Source organism: Benincasa hispida, chromosome 3 (genome assembly GCF_027475165.1).
Source record: "Benincasa hispida cultivar pf3 chromosome 3, pf3_genome.v1.1, whole genome shotgun sequence".
Classification (NCBI taxonomy): domain Eukaryota; kingdom Viridiplantae; phylum Streptophyta; class Magnoliopsida; order Cucurbitales; family Cucurbitaceae; genus Benincasa; species Benincasa hispida.
This window is the reverse complement of record NC_143480.1, coordinates 50,942,415-50,961,325: the sequence shown is the minus strand read 5'-3', so window position 1 is coordinate 50,961,325 and position 18,911 is coordinate 50,942,415. Positions and strand designations below refer to the sequence as shown.

At 35.0% G+C, this 18,911-nt stretch overlaps 1 protein-coding gene across 1 annotated transcript in view; it reads right to left on the bottom strand.

Annotated features, from left to right (window-relative positions):
• The window catches only part of LOC150037365 (uncharacterized), a 36,520-nt gene extending 23,419 nt beyond the window's left edge, over positions 1 to 13,101 (bottom strand). The window contains exon 1 of the mRNA XM_090311974.1: positions 12,721 to 13,101. Within this exon, the coding sequence (XP_090168100.1) occupies positions 12,721 to 13,101 (381 nt within the window). The remainder of the gene's footprint in view (positions 1 to 12,720) is intronic.
• Between the last annotated feature and the right edge of the window lie 5,810 nt (positions 13,102 to 18,911).

The following is an 18,911-nucleotide window of genomic DNA, read 5'->3' as shown; positions in this document are numbered from 1 at the left end:
CGTTTTGGTCAAAGCCGTACGATTTGATCGCAGTATCAAACCGAATGTTCTAAGATCGAGATGCCTGTTTCAGCCCATAAATGGACCGATTCAGTTTGTAAACATTTTGCTCTTGACCTTGGGCAATGAATCCCTCGGACTACACCATATAAATGGTTTCCTCAAGATTACCATTCAGAAAGGTAGTCTTGACGTCCATTTGCGATATCTCATAGTCATAATATGAGGCAATGGACAGGAGGATGCGGATAGACTTTAACATGGCAACAGGCAAGAAAGTCTCCTCATAGTCAACTCCCTCAACCTGGTATAACCCTTGCTATAAGTCTAGCTTTGAAGGTTTGTACCTTCCCATAGGCACCCCGTTTCCTCTTGTAGATCTATTTAGAACCTATAGGTTTTACCCCATCAGGTCAATCTACAAGATCCCATACTGAGTTGAAGTACATCGTCTCCATCTCGAGATCCATGGCTTTGACCCATTCATCCTGGTCAACGTCCTCCATTTCCTTCTAACAAGAAAACAGATCCTCAACCTCGGCATCAGCTACCATAGCCAGAATTTTCGTGAAACCCATATAGCGAACAGGTGGGTTGGCAACCTTCCCACTACGTCAAGGTTCCCTCAACTCTTGAGGTGGAACTGACCTACTAGATGAATTTCCATTAACAACTCTTGTTGATGGAGCAAGCCCTTCAACAACTCTTATTGAAGTTTCAGTAGTTTCGTTGGAAAGTTCACGCAAAACGATCTTACTATGTGGACTGTGCTCCCTCATATGATCCTCCTCCAGAAAGGTAGTGTTCATCGATACAAACACTCTGTTTTCCTTATGATCTTAAAAGTAACCCCCTCGTGTACCTTTAGGGTAGCCTACAAATAGGCACAACCTTGAATGTGGTTCCAGTTTCTTTGGATTAGCCTCAAGCACATGTGCTGGGCAACCCATATGCAGAAGTGGCGCAAACTAGCTTTACGCCCATTCCACAACTCCAAAGGTATTCTCGCAACACTCTTGGAAGGAACACAGTTGAGGATATAAGCTGCAGTTTCTACTGCAAAACCCCAAAACGAGTCTGGTAAGGAAGCGTAACTCATCATTGACTGAACCATGTCTAACAAGGTTCTATTTCTCTTCTCTGCCACACCATTCTGTTGAGGTGTACCCGGCGCTGAGAGTTGGAAAATGATTCCATGTTCTATCATATAGTTTTGGAACTCCGAATCCAAAAAATCTCCACCCCAATCTGATCGAAGTGTTTTAATTCGTCTATCTAATGCATTTTCAACTTTAGCCTTGAACTCTCTCAACTTTTCAAAGGATTCAGACTTCCGTTGCATCAAATAAACATACCCATACCGAGAGTAATCATCAATAAATCTTCTTTCAAGAAGTTTTTCATTCACAGGAGTGATGAAGTACACATAGCCTCCCTTGGCTCGCACATCCATCAGACTACAAAGGTCAGAATGTACTAACTCTAGAGGCTCTTTGGCTCGATAACCTTTTCCAATAAAAGGTCTTTTAGTCATCCTGCCTTCAAGGCAAGATTTGCACACAAGTAAAGAATTTTTCTCTAACTCGCTTAGAAGTACATTCTTCACTAATCTCTCAATCCTATTGAAATTGATGTGCCCTAATCGAAGGTGCCAAAGTTGGACATTTTCTTTAGGAGAAACCTTTTGTCGTTTATTTTGAGTTACGGTAGTTTTAAACATCTCTATGTTATGGAGGGAACTTGTTGCTAACGGCCTTAGCAGATACAAGTTGTTTTCCAGTTTTGCTGAACAAATATCAATACTATCTTTATGAATAAATACTTTATTTAAATCAAAATGAAGAGTAGATTTACATTGTATCAGGAATTTTACAGAAATTAAGTTCTGCTTTAACTCGGGAACTACATACACATCATTCAAAATGATAAATCTCTTCTGTAAAGTCAACTAGAGCCCTCCCACTGCCCAATTGAGACGATGTGCTCGGTACATACTCGCATCGTCATCTCTCTAGCCTCAAGCTGCCGCCAGGATCTAATCCCCTGAAAAGAAGAACAAATATGATTAGTGGCCCCAGAGTTAATAATCCAGGAAGAATCATCATTCTCCACTAAACAAGTTTCTAAAACTAGTAAATCATATTTACCTTGTTTTCCATTGGCCTTAGCCTTCTTCTTCTCCTTTATCCAGCGAGGACAAATCCGCTTCCAGTGCCCCATCCTGGTTGTAATAGAAACATTTTCTTTTGTCAACCGACGTTGGTCGTCTACCCCACTGGGCGAGAGGCTGTGGGTTAGCAGGTGCCATCCCCTTCTCCTTACCACCCTTCTTCTTCTTCCACTTGGAAGTGTTAGAAGTAGAAGATGCAGAATTTGTTCCTGAGGTCGAATCTTGATGGAACTTCTTTGAAAATGAAGCAACATTGGTCTCACCTCCCTTTTTCTCCTTACTTTTTAGCAAGGATTGGAATGTCTGTAACTCATTGAGGAGAGTTGTAAGGGTATAGTCTACCTTGTTTAGCACAACATTGCTAACAAAATCCAAGAAACTATCTTGCAACGAGTGTAGAATGATGCTAACCTGGCTGCCCTCATCGATGTATGACCCATTCATCTCAGCCACATTGAAATGGACCATCATGTTCAACACATGTTAACGAACAGAGGTGCCTTCCTCCATTTTAGAGTTGAAGATGCATTTAAGAGCTTTGTGTTTGAGCTGTCCAGACGGTTATCTGAAAATTCCTCGCAGGGACTCCATGATCTCATGTGCTGAGGCTATAGGCACATGCTTCTTGGCCAAAACATCTTTAAGACTAGCCAAGATATAAGCTTGGGCTTTCTCGTTCACCCGTGTCTAACGCTTATAAGCCTTCCGAACATTTCAAGTGGCATTCTGAGGTGGACTAGGAGAACATTCCTCCGTAAGGACGAACCTCAGGTCATTGATGATTAAAATGGTAGTGATCATATGTTTCCAACAAGCGTAATTCTCACCAGTCAGTTTTTCGGCGCTTAGTAGAGCTAATGTGGCTGTAGCCATTCTAACGTTGTTGAAAAATGAACAAACTTAATGAGTCTATACAATACCACTTTTAACACCAATTTTGGTTTTAGCAAAATAGTTTTCATGTACCCTAAGTGAAAATACATATATTTCGAAATGATGCCCCAGCGTGGGAAGATAAATGTCACCGGTGGAGTGATCATTGCCCCTTCACTAGGCTTAGACACTCTCAACCATTAGGCAGAAACAACTCTTGTAACTGACCCTAACAGTCACCATTTTTGGGTCTAGAACTGTTAACCATTAACAATTTTGCATAAGTGTAACCGCCTCATTTTCGGCCCTAGAGTCCCGCCATAATGCGCTCACCGTAGGGAAAAAGCAAATTAGGACAAGAGACTAAAGCGACCTTATCCTATACAGGAGATAAGATAAAGGGTCGTGCAAAACTGCCATCCTATTGGGGGACACTCCCAGGGTGCCTCGAGGCGATGCACAGAAACGCTATCCAACCTAACAAGAGAGACCGTGGGATATGCTGTCGCACGTCCTGTTCTCACTTACTATGAACATTCTCTCCATTCACCTTGGTATTGACCTACCCAAACACCATCCTTTAGGGGGACACTTCCAGGGTGCCACGAGGCCGAGGATAGATCTCACGGTGTGAACATAAAGAGAGAAACCTGAAGAGGTTTAAGTGAAGTATCATATACCCCAAGTACCTCCCACTGAATGTTCTACCTAGAGGGTGACCATCTGGCTACTGATTTTATAAGTTAGTTTAATCTACTAAAAAACAACTTTTGTCTTTGAAATTAAACAAGTTCAAGTCAAGTCCCATTAAACTCTTTAAATGGACTATCCTCAAATTTGCATGTATGTATCAAATCTATCTAATTCAGCTTTCCAAGTAGGTTCCCAGGTAAGGGTGTTCCATTTCCGTCAGCTTAAGTACCCCAGCCTAGACAGAACCCGCCTTAGACAAAAGGTCCCTTATAGATAGATTTGCTACATGTTTAATATTTTATTAGTCAATTTAATCCTATTAAATTGATTAAAAGATTAAACCCTAGGTTGTTAATCTCATTAGAATCGTGATCTTAGGTCTATCTCCACTAAGTTTTAAAACTCTTTTAAAACCATGATTCAAGCCTAAGTTCGCATGCATGTCTTTCTTATTGATTTTAGTTCTAATTTCCCTTATAACACTTATAAAAGAAACAACCAAAACCCATTCACATTGCTATGCATAACTAGGTATTTATAACTCTTATAAATTTAACCTATGTGTCATGCTTCATGCAATGCCCATTCATTACTCTATATAACTCTTATATACTTGGTAATGAACTAAGCAAACATGTTTCCATACACCCTTATACTATAACACTTATAATATAAATATAATGCATGTCTATGTATGCATAAATATAACTTTTATGTTATATGATGTATGAGCATGCTCTTATGTAATTTTAAGTCGTACAAACTACTATATCATAACTCTTACAATATAGAGATGATGCATGACCAATGCATAACCTAAGGTAGGATTTCAACTATATGACATACCATATGATATATAATAAAACATATCTCATATGCATTCACCCAAGACTAATGAACCGGGATGATGAGCCTAAAAAAGCGAAAATTAAATTCTATCTATTACATAAATCCTTCGAGCAAACCGGTTCACAAGCGAATCGGGTCTTAACCGCCCAGGCAAAGCCTCCTTGATTGTTTAGTAAACTGGCTGAGTAACCACGATCGCTCAACTACGATCGAGTAACTTTTACAATGCGATGAAGCATAAGGCACTCAATTGTTTAGCGCACTAACATTAAACGCACAAGTCTAAACGATCGCTTAGACGACAACGTTGTTGTGAAGCACGATCATCTAGACGATCATAGAGCAAGCGCTTAAGTAACTTTTACTACGCGATCGTGTAGTTAGTGACTAAGCGATGATGCTTGCTAAGCTACACAATCGTTTAGTGTGCGCGCATCAACCTTGCTGCCGAGTATCCCATACTCAACGATCGCTTACCCCATCGTTTACACGATCTAACCAACGCTTGGTCTTCTTATTCCTCGAAGTGCAAAGCAACTCCTTGCCTTGAAACTTCATCACGGGTGACTCATACTGACTCAAACACTTTGAATTACAGACTCGATAGCAAGTTAATATGCCTAAAAACATAGGGGGCCTTATAATTAACTTTGAATGTAAAAGAACTCAATAACCAGAGGTGACCATCACAGAAAACTCCATTAATTCACATCCACAAACATATTTAACACTTAAACAGAATGTAGACATGCTTTCACCCATCAAGAATGTAAATGTTATTATATTCAACAATGGATTTGGAATATCAGAACCTGGCTCTAATACCAATTGAAGGAACTTTTATCAAAGAGAACCTATGAGCAGAAGCAAGATCGTTCCAAATTCATTGTGACAGAATTACAAGCATTCACAAACATACAAACAAGTTATGCATTTCAGAACAAATTACGGCATGCTTCTATAAATAAATACAAATGGATGAGAGACTTACCTTTAAAGAACTCTTCTTCTGTCTTTCTCTCGCTTTCGTGAAGCCTTGGATCAGCACCTCTCACTGTCGCTACAAACACCAACGCAATCGTTTAGTGTATTGCCTAGTCAATCACGAATAACCTTCTCCACGAACAAGTAACAACTGGGATACCATCACTCAATGACCTTGGTATTTTCGGAGAGAGAATCCAAGAGGTGTGGGCACTGTTGGATTTGGTAGAGGGAAGGAGGAAACAACGATCGCACTCAACAACCAAGCGAGTGGGAGAGATTTGTGTCTATCGTATAGACTGTGGTGCTTGATCGTTTAGTAAAGGTATACAATCGTTTAGTAAATTAGGTGTGATCGTTTACACTATCATTTAATGAAGCTCGCTCGCCATGATCGTTTAATAAAAGTTATGCGATCGTTTAGTAAAACCTATGCAATCATTTAGACAAACACTTGAAGCTGTCGTGTAGTCTCTCTTGAGCTAAACGATAGGCAGTGTATAACTAAATTAAGCGATACTAGGATTCATTTCCAAAATGAAAACATTTTTCATTTTATCCTTCAGTTATGAAAACTGAATAAAGCAACCTCTCACTTTCACGCACGGTTAAGGAGAAACCACCAACAATTATTTCATAATTGTTTTAATTATAAATAAATATAATAACTAACTTATCATATTATATTTATAACCTATAGTTTTAAACTATAGTCATTTTCTCCTTTACTTGATATAAATAATATTTATATCATTTTCCTCCAATTAATGTATCTCATGCATCATGTCAACTATATCAAATATAATTGAACCAGTTTAATCATATCATATATAATCAAACTCACTCTTGTCAATTTGAACACTTCAAACTGACCCAAAAACTTATTCTCAACTCGAGTCCATTGAGCTACCAAGGGACCTTATGGATCTGTAGCTTGAAGCTCCAATGGTACGTGAATAGCTGACTAAACTCTTTAGTCACAAGGTCCACCATCCATTAACTGTTAGGTACTCCACTAAAGACCGACAGTTGCACTCTTCTCACTATAGATATATTTCTATATTCATCAGATATAACCAATCAACGTACGATAACACAGATGCTCGTAAGTACAACTGGGCTAATTTATCATTTTGCCTCTGTAGTTACATCTCACTCCTTAAGTACCATTGATCCCTCTAATGAACAATATATCATAGTCCTATTATGAGTGGACACCTCTCGGGCCATGAGATGGTATGTGGCGTCACATCGTTTAAGCCCTGAAATCAACCCTTAAGGGAGTAATCTATCTACTTACCTCTGCTTCGAGGAAGTAGTGAATTCCATCTTGTGTAGCTGAGTTACCAACTCCCCAATCAGATGAATCCCTAAAGTTGTAGGTTTGAGTCGGCGATCTGGCCACTCGCACCCATGTAAATCAAAGGACCACCCTCAAAGGCAAGAGTTTCCACTCACTCAAAATTAAAGTCATGTTACCTATGGTCATCCTAGTGAAGTGAAGGCTCTGTCATGAGGCGTTATATAACGAGACTAAACACTTCGTGGTTCGGTCTTATACATACTCCTTTGTATAGGACACTCCCGCTCGCATGTCTCCACATGAATGATCAGGATCAGACTATCTGTAGCACGTCACAACACTTGTAACTATCTACAAAGCGGGCTGCATCCATAGTGTCACAGGATAAGGTTTCCCTCCTATATCCATATACTACAAACCATTTTGGTTATCACATAAAATATGATCCACTTGTGTCTCCACATACATCTTTAAGTTACAACGACAACCAGGGATCTTACTTTATTGGTTTGTGGTAAAGTAATTAAAACATCTCATGTTTCATAGACAACAGTGAAGAACATATCTCATATTATTACATCACAAGCGTTTGTTCAATTCAGGTGTTTACAAACTACAGGACCCAACGAGAGTTTAGGGCATCAACCCCAATAAGAAGATGCATAACTTGTTTGTATGTTTGTGAATGCATTTAATTCTATCACAATGGGCTTGGATCGATCTAGCTTCCGCTCACTAGTTCTCTTTGATGAGAGTTCCTTCATATCAAAGCCATAAGATTTGATTGTAGTATCAAACCTTATATTCTAAGATCTATAAGCTTCTTTCAGTCCATAAATAGATCGTTTAAGCTTGCAAACTTTTTGCTCTTGACCTTGGGTTATAAATCCTTCTAGTTGTTGCATAAAGATGGTTTCCTCAAGTTGCCATTCAGAAAAGCAGCTTTGACGTCTATTTGCCAAATATCATAGTCATAATATGCGACAATAGATAGGAGTATTTGGATAGACTTTAACATGGAAATAGGTGAGAAAGTCTCCTCATAGTCAATTCCCTCAACCTAGGTATAACCCTTTGCCACCAATGTAGCCTTAAAGGTATGAACCTTACCATTAGCACCCCTTTTCTCTTGTAAATCCATTTGTAACCTATATGTTTTATCCCATCAGGTTCATCTACACGATCCCATACTAAATTGAAGTATATAGACTCCATTTCGGGATCCATAGCTTTGATCCATTCATGTTTATCTACATCATCCATTGCCTATTTATAAGACAATGGATCCTCAATTCCTCTAATAGATATGACAGTTAGGGTCTTTGTTAAACTCATATAATGAGCAGGTGAGTTCACAATCCTCCCACTATGTCGAGGCTCTCTCTACGGTTGAGGTGGATGTGATCTACTAGATGAACCAACATCAACGACTCTTGTTGATGTACTAGATTCTTCAACATCTCTTGTTGAAGGTTCAGTGGTTTCGCCCAAAAGTTCATTTAATACTATCTTACTATGCGGTTTGTACTCCTTGATGTGGTCCTCTTCTAAAAATGTAGTGTTTGTCGATACAAATACTTTATTATCTTTAGAATCACAGAAGTAACCACCTCTCATGATAGTCCACTAATTTCTGCCACTTCCGTTATTACTGTTGAGTTGGCTGTCGAGCTTGCTTCTATTGGACCTGGGGTTGGTCAAGGTACTACTGCGGGCTAAGCTGTAGAAGGGATCGCGAGACAACCCAAGGTGGAGGGAAAAATCTGAGGTACTTTATTGCTTAGTCTGGCTTTTATGGAAGCTTTAACTATTTATGGACCGGTTGTAGCATTAGCACTTTTATTTGTGAATCCTTTCGTTTAATCCTAAAAAAATTACGTATTTTTTTCATATTTTATTTACTTGGACTTGCTGCTCTTGCTTTTTCGAATTATATGAAGCTTTCACTCCAACAATTACTTATTCGTTGGGACAATAACCTATGGGAAAGATTGATTTGAGGATGGGGCATTAGCATACTGACTCGCCTTCTTCCTTCCCTTTCTTAGTCCAATCTCGAATGTAACTTTCTTTTAGGATTGTTACAACATATTTTTTACTCTGGGACAGAAGGATTCGAACCTCCGAATAGCAGGACCAAAACCCGTTGCCTTACCACTTGACCATGCCTCATTTATATTCAACACTAATAAACACTAATATTGGTAGTGGTTGGTCGTCAATTCCAATACAAATATTTATCGAAAAAATTAGATTGTTGCTCGGATTTTGATACGTTTATAGATCCAACTAAACTCAATTTATTGATCATTACATATAATTCCATTAAGATATTGTATGAAAGTAGGATTTCTTCTATTCTCCGTTGGGGCAGCCTACAAATAAGCATAATTTTGAATGAGGTTCCAATTTCTTAGGATTAGCCTCAAGCACATGTGTTAGGCAACCTCAAATCCTAAAATGGTGTAAACTACTTTTACGACCATTTTATAACTCCAAAGGTGTTTCAGAAACACTCTTAGATGGAACACAGTTCAAAATATAAATTGCAGTCAGTATTGTATAAACCCAGAACGAATCAAATAAATGAGCATCACTCATCATAGACCGAACCATTCGGTTTCTCCTTTTTTTATATACCATTCTGCTGAGGTGTACCAGATACTGAGATTTGGGATACAATTCCATATTCTATCAAATAGTCTTGGAATTTTAAATCCATATACTCTCTAATGGAGTTGACATTCAACCAACAGAAGCTATTAGGATCTGAAGCACTCTAACTACATCAATTTTAGTGGATTAGCATGCATATTCATGGTTTTCCAGATTTTAGGGTTTCAAGAGAATACCTTTGTAAATTCCTCCAAATTGCTCCAATCAACCTGTGATTTCTTCTCAAGAACTTGTTATAGATTACCACAAAGATCTTCTCTACTAATCTCAGGCCTTAGATTGGAATTGTGGGATCCAAATTGAGAGGAATTTTGAGATGGATTTTGACAGTTGGAGAGAAAATTTGACAGAAATATTTTTTTTCTTTAAAAATTCAGTTTCCATGCTCATTTTTCCTGAAATAACTTGTATTTATGTATATTAAACATGCAATTTAGTTAAATGGGAGATTGACACTAAATATCCCACCAAATAAGTGGGTTAGGTGTAATTGAAATGGAAAAATGTGGGAAAAACACACTTTCCATTAATTTAATCATATTTCTTTTAATTAAATTTAATTTTTCGATAAAATCAAATTATATTTAAAATAAATTGAATAGTTCTAAATTTGAAATTTTCATATTCAAATAATTTATTTTAAATAATTAATTAATTTAATATCAAATATTAAATTGATAAAACACCTATTCTGAACATGAATCCCTATTCATGTAATTAATATTTAAATCATATTCGAATATTTTCAACTCTCCAATACCATTTTATTCGTTAATTAAATGTTAATTATATCGAATATAATAATCCAAACTCTAAATCGAATTTGAACATTTCAAATTCTCTCAACACGCTATTCTAAGGTTTAATCCATTTACAAGCTAGTAGAGGGACCTAATGGACCTACAGATCATGAGCTACAACAATTTGGAATCAATTTGCTAAACTTCTTCAACCGAATGAATCTATATTCTTTAACTACCGAGACACTCCACTATAGCTTAATAGTTGCACTCTTCTCACTGTAGATATATTTTTGTCCATTTGATTTAACTATTATTAATAAGTCGATCCTTCACATGTCGTTCATATTTACAATTGGGTCAAAATTGTCGTTTTACCTCTGTAATACATCTTGCTCCTTAAGTATCCACTGATCCACTAATGAACAATTGGTTTATGGTCCTACCAATAAACCGAGTCTTTCTCATCCATAGAGAGGGTGGGGCCCCTTGTTCAAGACTAGAAACAATACTTAAGGAATAACCTATGTACTAACCCTAAAATTCTATCTTGTAGGATATGTCCCCGTTTATCTATTCCGTTTTACCCCTAAAATGGAAGGCTTATTGAGCGGCAATATTGAACTACCCACACCCATGCGGATTAAAGGATAATTCCGAAAAAACAAAAATTCATAGTTAGCTCAGGACCGAGATCAAGTTACCTTAGGTCATCGAATTGAAATGGTCAGTTTTAATAGTGAATGGTCGTTATAAAAAAAAAAAAAAAAAAAGTGACTATTTCGTGGTCCGGTCTTACGTAAACATCTTTTTCATAGGATTCCCCCACTCGCATGTCTCCACATGAACGACTTTGGATCACATCATTTCTATCAATATACAAAGTGAGCTGCATCCATAGTGTCCCCAAGATAAGGTACCCAACCCTACCCATATGCTTATATATCATTTTGACTATATACTCAAACTTGATCCTCATTTATGTCTCTACATAAAGTTTAAGTATTCATGTTTGTAGTCATGGATTCGTTAGTTTATTGGATTTAGAAATCTAAAATTACAATTTACATATTCAATAACAACTTTATTGAATAAACCTCAACAATAACTTTATTGCAAATAGAATATGTTTAAAGTTTACAAACTGCAAGTTTTAGAACATATAACCAACACTCTCCACCTCGATCAGTTCGAAGTGTTTTAATTATTTTACCTAATGCATTTTCAACTTCATCCTTGTACTCCTTGAACTTTTCAAGGGCTTTAGACTTTTGTTGCATTAAGTAAACATACTCATACCTTGAACAATAATCTATAAAAGTGATGAAGTATTCAAATCATCCTCTTGCCTTAACATTCATAGGACCACATAGGTCTAAATGTACAAGTTCTAAGGGCTCTTTGGCTCTATGACCTTTTTCAGTAAAAGGTCTTTTAGTCTTTTTGCTTTCAAGACATGACTCACATACTGGTAAAGAATTTTCTTCTAGCTCGCTTAACCTCTTAATTCTATTAAGATTTATGTGACCTAATATTAGGTGCCAAAGTTGGCCATTTTCTTTAGGAGAAACTTTTTATCTTTTATTTTGAGTTACCGTAGTTCTAAACATTTTAGTATTAAGGAGAGCCTTAAATGCTCACGACCTTAACACATAAAAGTTATCTTCGAGATTTGCAACAAATTTAAACACCATGCTTGTAAATAAACAATTTATTTACAACAAAATTTAAAGTATAGTTTTGTTCTAACAAACACTTTATAGAAATCAAGTTCCTTTTCAAATCAAGAACTACATACATATTATCTAATAATAAGTAAGATTTGTAAAATCAACCGAAGCCCTCCCACTACCATAGTCGAGACGACATGCCTAGTTCCAACGTGCATCGTCATCTCCCCAGTCGCTGGCTGCTGCTAGGAATTAATTCCCTGAAAGAAAGAACAACATGATTAGTGACGCCTGAATCTACTATTCAGTCAGAATTATCATTCTCCACTAAACAAGTTTCCATAACGAGGAAATCATATTTACCTTGTTTGGCCTTCTTCTTTTCTGACAAATATATAGGACAGCTCCTCTTCCAATGTCCTTCTTGGGTGCAGTGGAAACAGATTCCCTTAGCAACATTGGCCTTCTTGCCCTTTTGAATAGCACGGGGTTAGCTTTCCCCTGACCTCTCTTCTTCTTCTTCCACTTTTTGGTGCCAAAAGAAGAATGTACAGACTTTGTTCCAAAGGTCGAACCTCTGTTGAACTTCTTTGAGGATGAGGCAACATTTACCTCATTCTTCTGTTCTTTAACTTTCATCAAGGATTGGTATGTTTGCAGCTCGTTCAGGAGGGTGGCTAGGTTGTAGTTAAGCTTATTCATAGCAGCGTTGCTATGGAACTAAAGGAAACTCTTAGGCAGAGTTTCCAAGATGAAGCTAACCTGACTGGTTTCATCGATAACAAATCCATTCATTTCTGCCACATTAAAGTGGACCATCATTTCCAAAATATGTTCACAAACAGAAGCCCCTTCCTTCATATGGGCATTGAAGATGTACGTAAGAGCGTCATAGCAGAGTTGTGTGGACAGTTGTCCAAACATCTCCCTCAGCGAATCCATGATCTCACGAGCTGTGATCATAAGTTCATGATTCTTAACCAAGATTTCAGATAACCTGGCCAAGATGTGAGGACACTCCTCAACAAGGACAAATCTCAAGTCATCTATAATTAGCACAGTGTTAATAATTTTCTTCCAACTTGTGTAATTATCGTCGTTCAGTTTATTAGCAGAAAGCAAGTTTAAAGTAGCGCTCGTCATGATGATAGTTGTTGAAACCAAACAGTTTATTTATATTAGTTATTCATGCATTACCCAATTCAAACCAATCAATTTAACAAAAAAATTAATGTACCCTAAGTGACATCCATATTACAATGATGCTTCAGTGAATTAAGATAAAAGCCATCGTAAAGTGATCAATTACTCATTCATTTAATTGAGACAATCTCAACTAATAATTACACCAGAATAACTTTTATTCCTATAATAATTAGTCAGCATTTTTCGATCTAGGAGTCGTTAACTTAACAATTTCTTGTAAGTATAACTCTTCATTTTAGATTTTAGAGTTCTACCTTAATAAGTCAACTGAAACTAAAGTAATCCTATCCATTTCTGAAGTTTGAGTAAAATTTCATGCAAACATGATCCGTATAAGGACACAAGCAAAGGTGCCTCGAGGCCAAGCATGAATGTTTACTGTAAATTAATGAATGAGACCATGGGATGTGTTGACACATGTCCCTCTCCCATTTACTATAAGCACTCTTTCCATTCACCTTTGTTATTGACCTATACAAACACCATCCGTAGGGAGACACAAGCAAAGGTAGAGATATCCAAAGGGCGGGGCAGGGCGGGGCAGAGGATATCATTACTCATCCCCGTCCCTGCTCCCCATTTCATTCCCCATCCCCGTGAAATTCCCCACGGGAATCGGGTTCCCTACGGGGAATTTTTTTCGGATTTTTTTTTTTTTTTTGTAAAAAGCTAATTAATTTAAATCATTAATGTGAGAAAATTTTAATTAAATAATTAACTTTATCACTAAATTTTTTATTATGGTTAGTTTTATATGACAATTTGAATTTAAAGTCAAATTTTGGCTTCAAAAAGCTAAATAAGTTTTTTTAGTAGAAATAAATAAATATAAATCAAATTATTCACATATATAATCTAAATTTAAACATTCAATTTAAACATATTCATTATGTTTCTCAATAAATAATCAAATTTGAAATTTAAATGTAATATTTATATAATAATAATAACATAACATTAGATAACTAAATATATAAAAGTTAATCGAGGCGGAGATGGGGAACGGGGTGGGGTCGGGGCCGGGGGCGGGGACGGGTAATGCATTCACTGTCCCCGTCCCCATTTAGCTCATGGAAAATTTTTTTCCCCCATTCCCCGCCTAATCGGGGAAAGTTCCATGGGGCCCCGTCCCCGTTGGGAAATTGGACATCTCTAAGCAAAGGTGCCTAGGCCAAACATAGATCTCACGGTATAAATTTTTAGGGAGAAATGTGAAAGGAAATGGAAGTATCACATACAACATTTTCCTCCCACTCAATGTTTTACCTAGGGTTGATTAACTTAGAAAAATTTGACTAATAATGTTTATTAAGTGATTGTTAACTTTGCTAAATGTAACAATTACACGTTAGTTTAACAATGTTGATTTAAGTTTATTAAACACTTTAGTAAACTTTACTCATTCATTGCATGCTTATAAAAAATTTATCTAATTCACCTTTCACGTCAGTCCCAAGTAAGGGTGTTCCGTTTCCGTCAGGTTAAATACCCCAGCCTAGATAGAACTTTTCTTAGACAAAGGTCCCTTATGGACAAATTTTTTATAAATTTAATCTTTTATTTGAATCCAATTTAATCCTATTAAATGGAATTAAAAGATAAAACATATTTCTAATCATATTAGAAATATTATGAACATAGGTCTAATGTGAAATCAATTTTATATTAATTAAAAAAAATTAACCTTTATTTGCATGCAACTCTTTATTATAAATTTTAATTCTAATGTTATTTAACTTATGACAATCATAAAGTTTAATGAAACAATTAAAACCTATAAATGCATCTAATGACGTACTTTTAAAAAATATAACAATTATATTTTTACTAAAGTGGAGTTATGCTTCATGCATTCCATTTTCATTACTACATACATAACATTTATATAGTAAGGTAATGAAAATAAATTAACATACATTCATCAATCCATACTATATAACAGTTATAATATAAATTATGCATGTACATATTATTAATGCATGCTATCATATCATATAACTTTTACATACATAACATTTATATAATAAGGTAATGAAAATAAAATTAACATACAACCATCCATCCATATTATATATCATAACAGTTATGGTATAAATTATGCATGGATATGTAATGCATGCTATCATATCATATAACTTTTATATAAAGGATGTGTAATCATGTTTTTCATTAATAATATAACTTTTATATTAAGTTAATAAAACTATATCAAACATGTATTCATAATATAACTCTTATATTAAAAATACATGAGCATGTTAATAATTCATACAACTATATAATATAACGCTTATATTAAATATGATGCAGGAATAATGTTTATCCTAAAGTGGGAATTTCAAATAAAACCATATGGCATACATTATGCTACATATATTTAATTTAACCATACGTCAAATACCAAAGTTAAATTAAACAGCAAATTGGACCGAATTTTAGCACCCCTAAAAAATTAATTAAATTAATATAGCTAATTTTATATTAATCTAATTAATAAAAGAAATAAAAATACTGCAAAAAACCAAAACCAGGCTCGAACTCACGACCTCACGAATGGACTCGCGCGCCTTCAACATCGGAACGTTGCAATGCTAGGGTATAACATTGAACTTGCACCAAATTGCAACATTCTTCATCTTGATCCTCAGCAACACTTGCCAAAAGTGAGACTTGAACTTACAGACTCGATAGCAATAAAATAAACGCTCAAAACGATGGACCCTTTACAACTTTAATCAGAATTAAAGCGATAAATTCTAAGGTACCAACATTCGAAAAATGCCCAATTGCAAAACACACATTCATAATGTAGAAACATTCATCACATTTATAACGCATAATGAGAAATCCCACCTAAACTTTGATTTTCAAATCAAATTAGAAAATTAAAATCGTACAATTTGACTATAATACCAATTGAAGGATATGTAAATTCCCGTGCAGAAGCGTATGAACGTCATGTGATTCAATTTTCAATTTGATTTTTAAACAAAAAATACAAAGAAGAACACGAAACGAAATTTACAGGATAAACATTCTAAAAAACAGCATGCTTAAAAAGGAGAAAAGAAAGAGAATTCTACTCACCCTTGAATAATGACGTTCTTCTTGCTTCCTCTCAATCCACAGCACGAGATCGATCCTTCCTGGGGATCACCAACACAAAAATGTACAACATTAAAAAAACCCGAACACCACCACGAGGGCTTCTTCTTTATTCTCTAGGATGAGAAGCGAAGCGGAGTTGTGGGCTCGCTATAGATCAAATTTGGGAGAAAGGAGATAGAGAGAATTTTGATGAGAGAACCACAATCTTCACAGAGAGTTTTTTTTTTTTTTTTTGAACACTCGAGGTTAAAACGTAGGAGGAAGAAGATGAAGAATCAAAACCACTCTGTGAACAAAAAACATGGAACTCTTTTCACGTCCCTTAGATTGAGAGATTAAAGGGGGGAAGTTATAAAATAGCTCTCTCAAATTTAAAATGGCTAGTTGCATAAATAGAATTCAAGCCCAAAATAATAGAATATGTAGTACAAGGATAAAATAATTGCATATATAGATCAAAAAATTGTAAAAGACTAAAAAACTCATGCCTAGCCACCATTTTATTCGCTTCTTCCCAGTTTTCTCAAATTAAAAGCTATTATTGATAGCAGCTATCCGTGGTTAACCACGGATAGCTACTATCATTGATAGCTTCTATCAATTACTATCGATGATAGTTGCTATCAATGATAGCTTTCAATTTGAGAAAAACTAATACAATCTTGAAATTAGCTTTTAATTTGCTATCAATTATTAGTAGCTATCATTGATTCACTTTCATCAATTGGAATCAACGTTGAAATATTACTACTTAAGGCTATCAGTGGCTATCAATGATAGATTTATAAATAATGATCAACTTTGAAAGAAGACCAACAACTTTGATTACCATAGTAGTTATCACTAATAATCTCTTATCATGGCTATCACTGATAGCAGCTATCAATCGTTATCACTAATAGACTTTCATCAATTAGAATCAACCTTGAAATATTAACACTTAAGGATATCAATAATAGACTTTTATAACTGGTTATCATTTTTGAAAGAAACTCGATATATAGATATCACCTAAGTTTTATCACTAATATCACTAACATCACTCATATTGTGGTTATCAGTGATAGCTTCTTTCACTGATAACATCACTAATAGATGCTATCAATGATTTCACTGATATCATGCTATCAGTGATAGTTCTCTATCACCGATAACGTGCTATCAGTGGTAGCTTCTATCACCCGTAACGTGCTATTGGATAGCTTCTATCATCGATAACATGCTATTAGTATTAGCTTCTATCATTGATAACATGCTATCAGTAGTAGCTTCTATCAATCATAGCCACTGAACACCTTTTTGCCTCTTTCTTATCCTTTTCAAACATTTATAAGTCTCTTTTCTTTTCGATGATAGCTTCTATCGCTGATAAACATGTTATTAGTGATAACTTCTAAGCATTCCACTTACATTTTAGTTTGAGATTCAACTTTATTAATTAAATTCACTAAGTTGGCTATCAATGATGGATTTCTATAAGTGGCTATTAACTACGAAAATATAATCAGATTAAGCTATCAATGATAGAAAATATTAATGGCTATTACTGATAGACTTTCATTTGCTATTTATATTTATTATTTGTTATAATAATCGAACTTGATGATTGGCTTGTTGGTGTTAAGTCACTTATGAATTGGGTATTTTCAAGTCCTGCATATGGAACTCAACCTCATAATTCTTGTGAAAAAAAGGGGAAGAAGAAAAAAAATCAAATAAAGGAAAGAAAAATTTTAAAAATAAGAGAAAGTGCAGAAGCAAAAACAAAAAAACTAAAATAAAGAAAAAGAAAATGAAGAAGCAAAAAATCGGAGAAAGAAAAGAAAATAAAATAATAAAAAAAAGATAAGGAAGAAAGGGAAGAAAATAAAAATAAAAAAGGAAATAAGTAAGAGTTGAAGAAAGAAAATAAAAATAAAAAGAAGAAAGAAAAGGAAATTTAAAAAAAGAAAAGAAAAGGAAAGAAGAGAAATGAAAGAAAAGAAAAAATAAAGGAAAGAAAAAGAAAGGGGAAAAGAAGGAAATGAAAGAAAATAAGCAAAAATCGGATAAAAGAAAGAATAAAATAAAATAAAAAGAGAAGAAGCAAAAACCAAGAAAGAAAATAAAATAAAAAAATGAAAATAGGGACGGAAGAAGCAAAAATCAAAAAAGAGAAATAAAATAAAAACTATAAATCATATACATTATATTAATTATATAAAGTTTTAATGAGAGAAAGAAATATTTGAATAATTTTATATAAATAATTTTATATAAATCATATACATTATATTAATTATATCCATATAATTAATTCTCTTAATTTGAACAATTCAAACTAATTCAGAATTAATTTGATTCTCATTAATCCTAATTGAGCTAATGAGGGGACCTTATAGACCTATAGATTGAAGCTCCAATGATATTGATTAATTAATTAAACTCTTTAAATTAATCAACCTTTATTAACTACCGATCAATCCACTAAAAACTGACAATTGCACTCTTTGCAATATAGATATATTTTTATGTCCTTTAGATATATACAATCAACATAGCATTGACCCTTTACAAATTACTCATAAGTACAGTTGGACCAAAATTACTATTTTGCCTTTATAGTTACATCTAACTCTTTAAGTACTACTGATCCCTCA